Source organism: Rhyacophila brunnea, unplaced genomic scaffold, assembly GCF_057557595.1.
Source record: "Rhyacophila brunnea isolate RB1 unplaced genomic scaffold, BYU_Rbru_1.0 scaffold_3, whole genome shotgun sequence".
NCBI classification, from domain to species: domain Eukaryota; kingdom Metazoa; phylum Arthropoda; class Insecta; order Trichoptera; family Rhyacophilidae; genus Rhyacophila; species Rhyacophila brunnea.
The window spans coordinates 11,235,724-11,250,436 of NW_028232965.1; the positions used below are offsets into that span (position 1 = coordinate 11,235,724).

General features: G+C 36.5%; 1 protein-coding gene across 1 annotated transcript; it reads left to right on the forward strand.

The window, feature by feature from the left end:
* Nucleotides 1-4,809: 4,809 nt before the first annotated feature.
* und (methionyl aminopeptidase und) lies at nt 4,810-9,631 on the forward strand. The gene is made up of 6 exons (XM_085952945.1): nt 4,810-5,039; nt 5,350-5,562; nt 6,062-6,222; nt 6,522-6,696; nt 7,703-8,002; nt 8,645-9,631. The coding sequence occupies exons 1-6, from the start codon at nt 4,880-4,882 to the stop codon at nt 9,070-9,072; spliced, it is 1,437 nt and encodes a 478-aa protein (XP_085809071.1). The 5' UTR covers nt 4,810-4,879; the 3' UTR covers nt 9,073-9,631.
* The last annotated feature ends 5,082 nt before the right edge of the window (nt 9,632-14,713 follow it).

Genomic DNA, 14,713 nt, shown 5'->3' on the forward strand with positions numbered 1-14,713 from the left:
AAAACTAAAATTATAAATGCAAAAGCCCTAAAATATGCATTTATTTATGAAATATGCATTAATGTCTCAAATATGCTCTAACATCTCAAATATCCATTTATATGCACAAAAAAAATTTGGATTCTGCGTCTTTCAAATCAGATTTCTGTGCAACTCTCATAGCTGTGCATACACCCTAACAAAACATGTACTGGCATATAAATCCGGGCCCTAGTAATCAGCATGAAAATTCAAACGTTAGTCTTACTCGGAATACCACAGTGGTTCGTACACTATAAAAACCGAAACTACATTTTTACCTGGGTACACACACAATAATAATGTCTTGAGACTTCCTAATAACTTTCAAATATATAAATGAATTCAATCGATTTTTTTGTATAAATTACACACACGTGGTTTGATTGCATTTGATTAAATTTGTTCGAGTAAGTAGACTCCTTTTAACAAATCGCAAAACACACGTTAATAAGCGCAATACAGCGTTCACTGGTAGCAGCAATTAATAGGTATAATAATAAACGAAACTGTTGAAACGATAAAAGCAAACTATGGAAAAAAAATAGCATCAAAAAAGACACGTCAAGTGGCTTTCACTTTGGGTATTTTGACAGTCTGGGGTTGCTCTAGTAATAGGATTCTCCGTAGATATATTATTCTAAATAATAATTATATTATCATAACAATCATATATATACGCAGTACGTAGAGTAAGTACAAATTCTTCTGGTATTTGAAATGTCATTTGAAAGTTACGACACCAATACATAGGTGAATGAGTCACATGTACACTGCCAAAAGAATCTGACACCATTCTAAATTATGTATTCTAGCACCCATTGTATGTAATACCTATACCCACTAGATATATTTAAAATAAAAGAACGTAGGATCTAATGTCATTCACAAACTTACCATCAACGTTTCAACTGATTATCAATGACAGAATATTTAGAGTAAGTGAATTTAGGGTTGTAGTCAGAAAGCGACATCAAATTTATGCAAAACGCAAGTCTTTTTCATATATGTGGAGTAAAGGTTTATAAAAATCAAATAATGTATAGTCTAACTACACTACATGGGTTCACATACACAAGAAAACGCAAGATGTGCTACTACTGCTCACCGCTCACCAATGGCAAAAAAGGCCTGGTATGGCGGCCAGTAAAAGAATACCATAGCACAACAAACCAGCAAAGGCGAGTGGTGAGAGCAGTAGGTATACATTGGACCAACGCGCCTACATTAGCTCTCGGCAGCAGAGATATAGTCAGGAGACAGAGATCATCGAGCCATATGCTTGCAGGTATGTACTATAAATAAATCGAGAAAGACTGCTACCAACAAATTCTACTGCACTAGAATGCAAGCACAAAGAATGCAAGCACAAAGAATGCAAGTGTGCTTGAACATTAATGTACCGGCAGGTATGTGATGGTATTATTGAAGTTCAGCAGAACGACGTAGTTATTCCTCTGTCGAATTATAATATAATTTTATTACATTCAGGTTTTACGTGCGTTATAAGCTTGATATTTCATAATTACCTTTGCACAGTGTTTCCCAACCTTATTTGTGCCGTGCCTCACTTCAACGCTTCAAAAATCACCATACCCCCCCCCCACGCCTATCAAAATTCTATAGTTAACTGATAGTGACTGAACATAGTGAACTGATTCCATAGTTAAATTCGTTCGCTGCTGACTAGATAATGACTTTTTAATTACCACATTTAAAATGCACGTTAATTACATCGATCGTTAATTGCTTCCAATAATAAAAATACACATAGACAATAAAAACTGTTTTCAATTTCAACCTATGTATAATAATTATTATATTAGATGTATAACTCGGAAGAAAATTAGTGCGATCCTTGTGCTTGATGTGAGCTGCAAAGAGTTTTTATGTGAGATACTAATTTGGTCAATTTTAATCTTAAATCTCAACAGTTTTTGATATCAAAACGATATCTTTTTTTCAGTGAGAAATCATTTATAGCGCTAATGCGCCGCATTCAATTAAATAATATTATGATGGGAATGGCAACAGTAATTTTCGCGAAAAGTCATGGTTGCTATATAAAAAAAATATTTTCGAAAATGCGTTTTTTAACAAAAAAAAATTACCAATTATTAATGATTTGCGCATTGCCCCCCAAAGCATTCAAATTGCACTTTGGGAAACACTGCCTTAGCATCAGCTGATTACAAGCGTACGTGTAGACTGTAGAGTAAGTGCTAGGTAGATATAATGTATTAACTTATTTTCCAAATAGTTATTAATAGATATTATGATAATTATTATGTAATACGCAACTTTTAAGTAGGTAATATTAAAGCTAATTTTTAAATTTCCACTAAGTAGGTAGGTACCTACCTATAATGATTGTATTTTTCACTATCAAATAGGTAGAAAATCTCACACCGCATAATATTATGCTAGGTACCTTATCCTAATACCGGGCCGCTAGTATAATAATCACTGATACGTTCCTAATAATTCTAGAATAAATTATTGATTTATAATATGTCCTGCATTCTGCATTGGAACAAAAGTACAAAGATAGCCATAATAATATAATTCATCTTCAAAACGTTTTACTTAAAATTTCATTGTTTTAATTAATATGTAATATCGTTTGTTGTACCTAAGTATGTGGCGCACATAAGCTTACAAGTGCCGATACTCGTCCTCTGAAAGAAAGCGGAAGACCGACGACAGTGAAGAAGTCTGCTTGATGCGGTCAAGGGCCACCCCGGGTTGTAGCACCACAAAAAAAATAAAAAAGGGTACCGTCAAACGGGGTTATTCCGCCTTCCAAGTATAATTCCGCGTATTAAAAAATATTTTGTTTGTATGGCCACTACTTATTTTTACACTCGGGTAGATATAATATTTGTTTATAACCTTATTCTCAATAATAAATTGTCAGTTGGTCAAATTGAACCTTTTAAACATCTATAAATGTACGTTAGTTAATATACAACTTGACTTTTGTAAATGACAGTCACGTTTACTGTCAAAAAATCATCATTTATCTACCCTACCATAAATACAAAAGGTACGTTATTGTTATTTTTACTCTCTATTCCATTATATGTTAGCAATTAGAATGCATTGCTAAATTTAAATAAATTGAATTTTAAAGACTTCAAATACGCCAGGCGGACTTGTCAGAAGAGCGACATAAAGTTCGGGGTTATTCTGCCTGGGTTAGGGGTTTCAAAACACTTTTTAATAGTATTATTTTTTAATATCAATAAATACAATAAATTGTCTATTATTTATTAGTGGAACGCCAAATTAGGTAGGTATAACAAAAGTATTATTATTATTTGCTTGTTAATTAACCATGTTGATAGAATCATGATGAAATTGATCTTGTTGTCTTATAAAATTGTGTAAAAAGTACTAAAATATAAATATAAAAGTAATCATCATAATTGTATTGGTATCTATTTTGTCATTAGATATGAGAGGCTTCATTAAATCAGTTTTTGTATTCAGTCACAATGTCACAAAGCTACTTTTTGTTATATTTCTTTCAAAATAAGAAAATAAACCTTAAAAAAACAATAATTTCATACTTACATTATTTTCCTACCTAATAAATATTCACATTAATTTGTTAGAATATATCATAATTATGAACATAGTTTATATACAAAAAATAATTAATTTTATTTTTTGCACATCCCTAAGTTCAACCTTCAAAATGTATGCACGTGTCAGTGAAACAATGGTAATTCCGCCTAGAAAACTTTGACGATACAAAAACACACAAAAAAGATGAATGTAGATGGGTTATGGTATTTAACATGTTTGCATCACGTGTTATGAGTATTATTTTATTACATTGCAGTGATAATGCGTTAGACTGATTTTTTTTAAGTGGGCGGAATAACCCCGTGGCTTTGTTATTCCGCCAACATGGTTGTATCAGTGAAATCTAGTGACGTCCCTAGATAAAATACCGCCCTTAGGCAGGGTCATAATGCAGCGGCATTTTTATACAATATTTATATCATCCGTGCTCGTGTCGTTTCTGGTCACCAAGGACATCGAAGGGCAATGGAAGTAAACTAGATATCGTGAACCCGACAAAAAAAGTCATGTTAAACATTTTATGTTAATTAATACATTTTGTTTCCAACCAGTGAGCTGAAATGTTTTAAAGGAAAGATAAATCTTCGTTATTAAGTACTCAGTTTAGGTAGCTATTTCTATATATTAGGTATTATACCAAATGATTCTCCTCGACTTGCCGCCCTTCGAGTAACTGCCGCCCCCAAGCAACGCTCAATCTGCCTACCCCCACGGGACGTCACTGCTGAAATCAATCCATTAGAATGTAGATAAATAATATTAACTATTTTTCATAATTGCAGTGAAGTATATATAACCATAAAAACCGTATAACAATGGACACGTAGTACAAAAAAAAATCAGAAAATACAAATCAACGATACACCGTCGAAAAATCAGACAGAATAACCCCGTTTGAGGGTACTTTTCTTCTCATGTTGTGTTTATACAAGGCAGTTGATACATTGGTGCACCACGAGGTATAGAATTCGGGTTATACCTTTTCAATCACATTAGCAATAATTTTAATGAATTTCCTTTAATTTTCCATTCATTTCCGTACGCAATTTAATAATAAATAATCCAAAACTGGTCAATAGTCACCCCGTTTTAACGATTGGGACAATTTTGATTTTGTTAGTGTTACCAGTTAATAAAAAATATTATATTCCTGTCAAGTTGGTCGATTGCGCAATATGGCATCGCATCCGTATCCAAAATAGTGAGGGGGAAGGAGAGGAGACACATTGTCAAAGCAAAAGCAAAGCAACATAACCTTACAAATACAAACATGGCCGCGGTTGCGACCGAACTAGAAAAATCAAAACAAAATGAAACTGAACCAAATGACGACAATGCCGACGACTTAGAAGACGTAAATGGAGTACCCGACGCAGAGAAAAAGAAGAAAAGGAAAAAAAAGAAGAAGAAGTCCGGTAATGCCGAAAATGGTAAAATTACTTCGGCATTATTTTTAACTTACTGTGTTATTTTGATTCTTATTCTATACCGGCATTGATGTAATTTTAAATAGTATTTCATCCAAAAGCTGTTGAATTCAAATGCTTCCTAAAATATCTCATCTGCGTAATACATGATAAATAGCAACAAATCTCAAATTCATTGATACCTAACCCAAAATTTGAATTCTTCAACATTGTCAGCTGGTATTTCTTGCACATTATTTTATTTTTTTCTGTTCTATTTGTTTTTTGGTCTGTTGAAACACACATTGCATTTCCTTTTGTCTGTTTTCAATAGCTACTATTGAAGTTGACCAAGATAAGGAAAAGGAATTAGTGAAAGTTTTGGAAAATACTGAGATTGACGATAAAAGTGGTGACGAGATTGCGGAGCCGGTTGCCGGGGAAGGCAAAAAGAAGAGGAAGAAACACAAGAGCAAAGCGAAATCTCAAGCCAAACAGGAACCTGGAGGTCCTCCGGCAAAGTCAATTGCTGAACAGTTTCCCAATGGTAAGGATTTTTATTGTATTATATTATAAATCTTACACTATATTGAGTAGGTCTCCTACCGGATTATGTAGTGTCTTCCATGTCAGTTGAAAGGGGAGAGTTGGATGGATCGGCCTGGAACCAATCTGGTTTTTACAACGAATAGTTTGTCACAGTGTTCTACCTCCTTTCCTCAACATTTCAGGGTTGTTGCAGAAGCGATTCCCAAGAGATAATGTAGTGAAGTAGACTGCTCGGTGTTTGAGTGCAAACAGGCACAATATGTATGCTTAGACGGGTGTGTGTGAGATATCGCCCAATGAAGTATATTGGCCAGACCTCATCTCTTTTGAAAGATTCCTCGGATACAGGCCACAGGTATGACTTCGAGTCATAGATACTTGACTGGAATGTTGATTGCCAGAAAGCTGGAGCAATTAATTATTTAAAATTATTTTTCTTGCGTTTATATGCGGAACGATTGATGCCCTCTGTACAATCCTTTTTCATTTTTTTTTAGGTGTTTATCCTATCGGGCAGGTAGTAGATCACGGTCCAGCTGAAGGAGTGGACGAACGAACAGCCAAAGACCGGTTTTCAAGTGAAGAAAAGCGAGCCCTTGATCTCCTCCACAATGATATTTACAATGAAGTGAGACATGCTGCAGAAGCCCATAGACAGGTAAGAGTGATTCTACATAATATTCTATTGTTGAAGATGACCTTACTGGGAATTGAACAGCCTTCAGATGAAGAGTAGGCCCATAAGCAGTGGAAAACAGCACTCATTCAATGCTGCAGGACAATTTTAAATCACTATTTCAACTGAAAATTAAAAAAGAATAATTCAAAGTACAGGCTTACCTCGATAGTAAAGTACGTTTCATATGTATAGGATCTCTTCGTAAATTATTGCAGCTGCTTTTTTTTATTGATTGTTGATCGATCTTATTCAATGTCTTCCTTTTTTCTCATTTCTAGACAAGGCAATATATCAGAAATTGGGTGAAACCCGGAATGACTATGATCTCCATTTGTGAAGAACTAGAAAACACCGCTCGCAGGCTAATTGGAGAAAACGGCTTGTCGGCCGGCCTCGCCTTTCCAACGGGGTGCTCCAGAAATCACTGTGCCGCTCATTATACTCCTAATGCTGGTATGTGACAATATTAATAACTATAACCGGCTCTCTGCCAAAGCGAACTGGTTCGCGGATATAGCCCGGCTTACAGTGCCGGCCATACAAAAACGTGAACTTATTCGCCTGTCTTTAAAGACAAAATGCCAGTCTCAGGCGTTTGTTTTGAATAATTTAAAATTCGGAAGAATACTGGTCCAATAATTAGACATTTAGCATATGATTGGTAGGTGTTTATGATAAACTTGCAATATATTTTTAAAAAAAAGTTTATTTTTGCAAAAAAAATCACGGCCTCTCACTGCCGCCATACAAAACCTTCCGGCACAGATCAGGGCACTATTATTTTATTCGGCTTTCTGTAATTCTTTCTATTTGCTGTGCCATGTTAAGCTCAACTAGATAGTAGTAGATATATCGTCGGTGTTTTGTAAAAAGGGCGAATCAACCATTTTGGCGAAATCGAGATTTTAATGAAAATACAATATGTACCCCACTAGCTTTGTTGTGTAAAAACGGCGAATTTTTATCTCCACAGGAAGGTACTTAAAAACGATAATCGACTAAAATTACGAAATAAAAAGAAAATGTGACATATTAGGCCTTTTAAAATATTATATAATAATACCTATTACTACGACAGTATTCTTTCTAAGCTTTATTATAAACTTGTTAGATATTTATAATCATCTACAGGTAAAAAACAAATAAATGTCAAAAGTTAAAAATCCTCCTCCTGTAAAGTAGCATTTTGGTTAATTCGCCCTTTTTACAAAACACCGACGATATAGTGGGCATACCGATAAATGATCTAGCTTAGACACAATCACCAGTAAATGCCACAGATTGCGTGCACATTTCGCATCATAGGTGGCTGTGGTTAGTGTCGTGTCTCTGCTTGGCCGAAGGTGGTTTTCGCATTCTACTGTGTAAAAGCTAAATATTTCATACAATCCAAAAAAATGGTTTCTCTTGTAATGATGCATATAGCACCTGTAGTGTGAATCATTTATTTGTTTTCCAGGTGATCCAACGGTCCTAGAATATGATGATGTTGTGAAAATTGATTTTGGAACGCACATCAACGGGCGAATCATCGACTGCGCCTTCACTTTGGCATTTAATCCGCGCTACGATAAACTGTTGCAAGCCGTCAAAGAGGCTACCGACACCGGCATCAAAGCTGCCGGCGTGGACGTCAGGCTCTGCGATATCGGGGAGGCCATTCAAGAAGTCATGGAGTCGTATGAGGTCGACCTCGATGGCAAAACTTATCAAGTGAAGGCCATCAGAAATCTCAACGGCCATTCAATAAGCCCATACCGTAAGTGCATGTTCACTTTTTTATAAATCAGAATATTTTATTCAAATGTGTTGGATTTTACTACCGAGTAATTCTCGCCCAAAATCGTTTCTGTGTAGAAATTGAAAATCATCCACTACGAATAAGTTTTTCAATCTTCAAATTTTGGTTGTTGCTCAGTCTCGGATTATGAGTTCAGGATGGTATTTACTCATTCTTTTTGTGTCATATTTTCGCTATCAAATGTCAGCAATGCTTTTGGCAATCTTTTCTAAGTGTGCTATGTACTATCTATATAGGATGGGGAGTGCAGACCAAAATAATCATGTAAAATCATAAATAATTGAACATTGTACATAAACTGTTTTTTCTTTTGCAGTATGTTGTGAACCAAATTTTGATGAAATGTCAAATGTATTTTTATATTCCGATGCAAATGAAAAACATTAATGCTCTAGGTGGTGAGGACTAGGCTTCTGCTCGATCCGACCTCTATGATTTTTTAGCCAAAACCACCATATTTACTGTAAATTTTCCCATAAATAAAGAGACACAGACATGTTAATAATTCTCAGCATCACGTGCTGCCTTCCTAGTTTGAACCTACCTCCTTAAAAATTATTCTTTTGGTTCACTTATAAGTGATATTTCATTTCATTCTAGGAATCCACGCCGGCAAGACTGTGCCGATTGTGAAAGGCGGGGAAACGACACGAATGGAAGAAAATGAATTCTACGCCATCGAAACATTCGGCTCGACCGGAAAAGGGCAAGTCCACGATGACATGGACTGCAGTCACTACATGAAAGATTTTGATAAACCATACGTCCCGTTGAGACTTCAGTCGTCCAAAAACCTTCTGAAGCTGATCAACCAGAACTTCGGCACACTGGCCTTCTGCAAGCGGTGGTTGGACAGGGCAGGTGCCACCAAGTACCAGATGGCTCTGAAAGATCTGTGCGATAAGGAAATCGTCAACGCATATCCGCCGCTCTGCGATGTCAAAGGATGTTACACAGCTCAATATGAACACACTATCATTCTGAGACCCACCTGTAAAGAAGTTGTCTCGAGAGGTGACGATTATTGATCCGTTTCGAAGTTTGCGAGCGGGTCCATTTAAACTTCTCTGGGTGATGATAGAGAAGTTTAAGGTATCAGTTCGTTTTCGCAGGACATACCCATTATTATTCATTTGTTGTATTACTTATTAACGCATGAAATTAAGCGTTTTAAACATCTTAATTTATACTTGTACATTTATTAAAATCAAGTTTATCCAGTGTTCATTTAATTTGGATATAATTTAAAATCACACATCTTCCAATTTAGTGATTGCATAAAATTGATTTTTATTTCTAATTTTCTTTATTATTTAATATTTTTTCACTTATGACATCACTAATCATCGAGACGATTTGTTAAACAATTTAATATTGCATACCTGAAGAGCTCAATTCGAATAGGATTGAGTACTATTATTATGTACAATTTAGTACTTATGCGTACTGTTAATTGTTTTGCTACAAATATAAATATATTTGATAATATGTATACAGTTGGGATGACATCTTTGATGTTTTTAATAGGGCGAATTCTATTGTGATTATTAATGAATTATTTATCTGAATAAAATGTTTTTCCTAAAACTTTTCTTTTATTCTAAAACACATTAGTTATGCAATCTGAACCTCTTGCTGTTTGGTGTAATGTTTCACCTAAGATTTATTCAAAATGAGCAGCTCACTCGAAAAGTGCAGGAGCACTGCAGACTGGTCAAAAAAAAAAAAACCATGCCGTAACAAGAACTAGAGGTGAGTTAGAAATACTGCCACCAGTTTGTGTACTCAAGTCTCGGCATGAAGCTACCCATACTCAGTACGTGTGGCCCAATAAACTTGTTTGAGTTCGCATGCGTTGAGGTCATCGTGACTCGCCTTTCAACACTATTGACATTAAATGCGCATGACCGAGATAGTATGTCGAGCCGTGATACACTCAAGTGTCATTGGCAACATTGCGCTTTATCCCCCCAGTTGTAAAGTTGGTATAGTGAAGGACAGAAATGGTGACAAGTTCGTTTAATAGTAATAATATAGAGTTAGTTTTAGTTCCAGTTGAGTATGAGGCTGATAAGTATTTACGCGCCTATCTGCTTTCGTCGCGTCAAGTTTCTAGTGTTATAGTTAGAACTTATAAACTGAATTCAAATTTTATGCATGATTGTGTAAATGGATAATCTATATATATAAAACAAAGTCGGGTTAGTTACACCATTTATAACTTAAGAACGGCTGGACCGATTTTTATGATCTTTGATTTGTTGGATTTTCATTTTCTCATACATTTCGTATTAGCGGCTTTTTTGATGATATCTCGAGAACTAATTGATTTCGATGATTTTTTTTGTTCGTCATTTGTTCGTCATTGTTCGTTTTGTACATCAAAATCGAGACGGAGTACTTCACTTTCATTCGGTTGAACCAAGCCAAACCGCATTCGGAGGAGTATATTCATTTACGTGATGCAATCAGCACTGAAGGAGATGCATCTAATGTTGGTCGATTGACTATTCTACTGGCGACGTACATTGGCAGCCCGCGTCATATGCATGAATATATGCAATGACATAATATTATGTTCGTCATTACGGTCGTCCATATCTATTCATCACCTTTACTTGCAATCCGAAATGGATAGAAATTGTTCAATTGCTGCCCCCGGACAAACATCAAATGATCAGCACGACATCACCGCACGTGTCTTCAAACAAAAAATCCTGTCGCTGATGAACTACATTGTTAATCATCACGTCTTTGGGGATACTCGATGCTGGATGCATTCGATTAATGGCAAAAACGAGGCTTACCGCATGCACACATTCTTATTTGGTTAGTTGAAAGAATTCGACCAGACCAAATAGATGACATCATATGTGACGAGATTACCGATCCAGACCTGCATGATGTTGTAATTACTAACATGATTCACGGACCGTGTGGCGCCATCAACCCCCAATCACCGTGCATGGTCCACGGCAAGTGTTACAAACGTTATCCACAAAATTTGACGGCGGAGACTATCACTGCGAACGATGGTTATCCACTATATCGGCGTCGATCACCCGATGATAACGGTAGAACTATCACAACGAAAGTGAAAGGAAACGATATCGATGGTCGATAACACTTGGATTGTTCCGTATTTGCCACTTCTTTCCAAAACATTCGAGGCGCATTGCAACGTGGAGTATTGCAATTCAGTGAAGTCCATCAAATACATCTGCAAATATGTCACCAAAGGCAGCGATATGGCGGTTTTTGGTGTTCAAATTCCCAATACCAACGATAAAATCACGCACTATCAAGTTAGTCGATATGTGAGCTGCAATGAAGCGATTTGGCGTATTTTCTCATTCCCCATTCATGAACGTCATCACACCGTTGTACATTTGGCGGTGCATCTGGAGAATGGTCAATGAATTTATTTCAACGCATAGAATGTTGTTGAACGTGCTGAAACACCTCCAGCGACAACATTGACCAGTTTCTTTTCGATTTGCCAAAGCGATCCGTTTGCACGAACGTTGCTCTACTCTGAGATGTCACGTTATTACACTTGGAAAGCTTCATCGAAGAAATTTCAATGTCGGAAGCAAGGCGATGCAGTTTCTGATCATATGGATGTGCGTTTTGCTGATGCTCTTGGTCGCATTTACACAGTTCATCTGAAGAATGACGAATGCCTTGCAGTTGTTGCCGGTGAATGTTCGTGGGCCGACAACATTTGAATCACTTCAAACTGTCAATGGTGTCGTGTGACCAATATTTCGTGCTGCATGTCAACGGCTCAATTTACTTGAAAACGATACTCATTGGTTTCTGCATCTCCAAGTCAGACATGCACATTATTTGCTATCATTATTTCGAGATGCTTCCCATCGAATCCACCTGAACTGTGAAACAAGTCAAGGATGACATGTCAGAAGACATTTTACATTGAATTCGTGTCAGTTCAGGGAATCCCGATCTCGGGGTGAATGAGTAGATACATAACCAGGCTTTGCTTTTGATCGAATGTTAATGTTTAACATGTGTTATAATGCTTTCAATCGAGAATTGGAACGTGAACGTAAATATGATCGAGATGCATTGAACCAATCAGTTCGAACGAATGTACTCCTGTTGAACCCCCAACAAAAGGAAGTGTACGATACGTTAATGAAGGCAATTGATGATGAAAATGGTGGCTTATTTTTCCTCGATGCGCCCGGTAGAACTGAGAAGACATTCCTCATGTTCATGATTTCGCCACTGTTCGTGCGATATCCGAAATTGATGTAGCAGTTGCTTCTTCCGGGATAGCGGCCACGTTGCTAGAAGGATGCTGAACGGCTCATTCAGCGTTGAAATTGCCGTTAAACCTTCAAACGACTCAAAAATCGACATGCAACATTGCAAAACACTCAGCAATGGCCAAAGGTTTGGAAGCAAGTAAAATCATCAACTGGCATGAATTCACAATGGCGCACAAACGCGCATTGGAAGCACTCAATCGAACTATGAAAGATCTGCGATCAAGATGTTTTGGAGGTGCAATGATTCTACTATCTGGCGATTTCCGCCAAACACTACCAGTCATTCCAAGATCGACCGCTGCCGTTGAAATAAACCCTTGCCTCAAATCATCGACTCTGTGGCGGTATGTGAAGAAACTTCAGCTGACGACAAACGTGCGTTACATGGCTAAACGATCCATCTGCCGAAGATTTCTCCAAGCAATTGCTGACTATCGGTAACGGCCGTGTTCCTGTCGACAAATCGAATGGATTGATTTCGTTTCTGCTGAATTTTTGCAATTTCGTCTCAACGAAGGACGACCTCATCAACAAAGTGTTCCCGAACATCATTGCTAACCACGATCAACAAATCACAAGGCCAATCCTTGAGTGTTTGTGGCCTGAATCTAGAATATGAATGTTTCTCTGACGGTCAATTGTATGTAGCATGATCACGTGTCGGCAAACCATCCACTTTGTTCGTTCTCGCACTTGACAACAAAACGAAAAATGTCGTATAGCACAAGTTACTTCAATGAAGGGAATCGAGCCGAGTGCAACCCATCCACCAAATAGTTTAACAGAAAGTAGTGCAACAATGCTATGCGAATCATATCTATTCGCTTCAATAAAGCAAATGCCTTGCTGCCACGTGAATTACATTCATTTCAATGTATTTAAAATACTTTTCATTTTGATTTGATTTTTGCACATTTATTGAACTTAATCAATTTTGAGTATTCATAAAAACTGAATTAAATTCAGCTAATAAGTTAACACAAGATTTCTTGATTCAGAGGCGGTACGAAGTTCGCCGGGTCAGCTAGTTAATTATATAAACAATTTGTGTAAAAATGGCTTCTAAAAAGCACTGACACAGCTTTGCACGCCAAACACTGTAAGTATTTTGGAACAAGTTTTGATACAAAGTAATTATAACTTAAGAACTGCTTTAGAAACTTGTACAGCTTATAGACTACATTGGCACTAACTTAGAGGTGCTCCATCTTCTTGTGGTGTTCCTACCATGGGGCTAACCTTCGACCCATACAACTGTTTGTTCGCCTATAACTTAAAAACTATTCGACCAATATTGATAAAATTTACACAATATATAGACCACATTGTGGCAACAACTTGGTAGTTTCGTCGTCTTCTGGTACTTCGAACACGGAGTTCAGTACAGTACAGTTGCATCTCGATATCTTAAAAAAATCCGAAGTTGTAATAATACTTCACGAAAAATATGCACTTCCAACAGTTTATCACGTGTGAGTAAGTGGGCAGATGCAGTGATTAGAGTGTTGAGATGAGGTATGAGTAGAGGAGTGCACAGCTATATACAACCGTAGTCTAAATGTCATTTGCTGGCACTCAAAACCTTCCAAAAAAATAGATGAGTATACCTAGATTGATTCCAAAATAAAACATTATTGAATAACGCACTTGGAATAATTCGTCACGAGTCGAGAAAGTAACAGTGTGCAGGTCTGCACACTTATATCCAATCATTGTCTATCTTATTGATTTAAAAAATTTCAAATAGAATCAATCTAATTCTGAATGTCAGTGTTTCTTGAGGCTATTAGTTTCGAAGTCAGTAATCTCCATATTCTGCCATTTTGAGATAATTGCACAACTACATTTCGGCCGCTTAGGACCAAAGAAATGCGTCTCATTTTTCTATACTTTACAGGAAACACCAAACACAAATAAATTTACATTCCACTGACATTAACAAGGAAGTGTTTTCCGGAGATACATATTGAACTAGCTTTTATCTATTGAATTTGTTGATGTTTCTTGTAACGAAAAAACGAATACCAAATTAAAATATCAGAATTCTGTAACGTCATTAAAATTAATCAACCTCTGGTGTAATTCTATTTAACCAACAAACAGAACTGGATTTGATATTTTATGAATACGCATTCAAAGTAAAAGTGTACGTACATAATCAGAATCGAGAAAAATATCAGAATATTTAAAGATAGAGGTTACCGACTTTGAAATTAATAGCCTCGCTTATCACTGGTACTCAATACAATTAAAGTCTTGGTTTTCCAATTTTGTGAAATTTTCAGATGCAAAATACACCATGGGGTCTATTCTATACACAAGGCGGCTATAGACAGTGGTTTATCATATATATGTAATGCGGTATTATAATTGT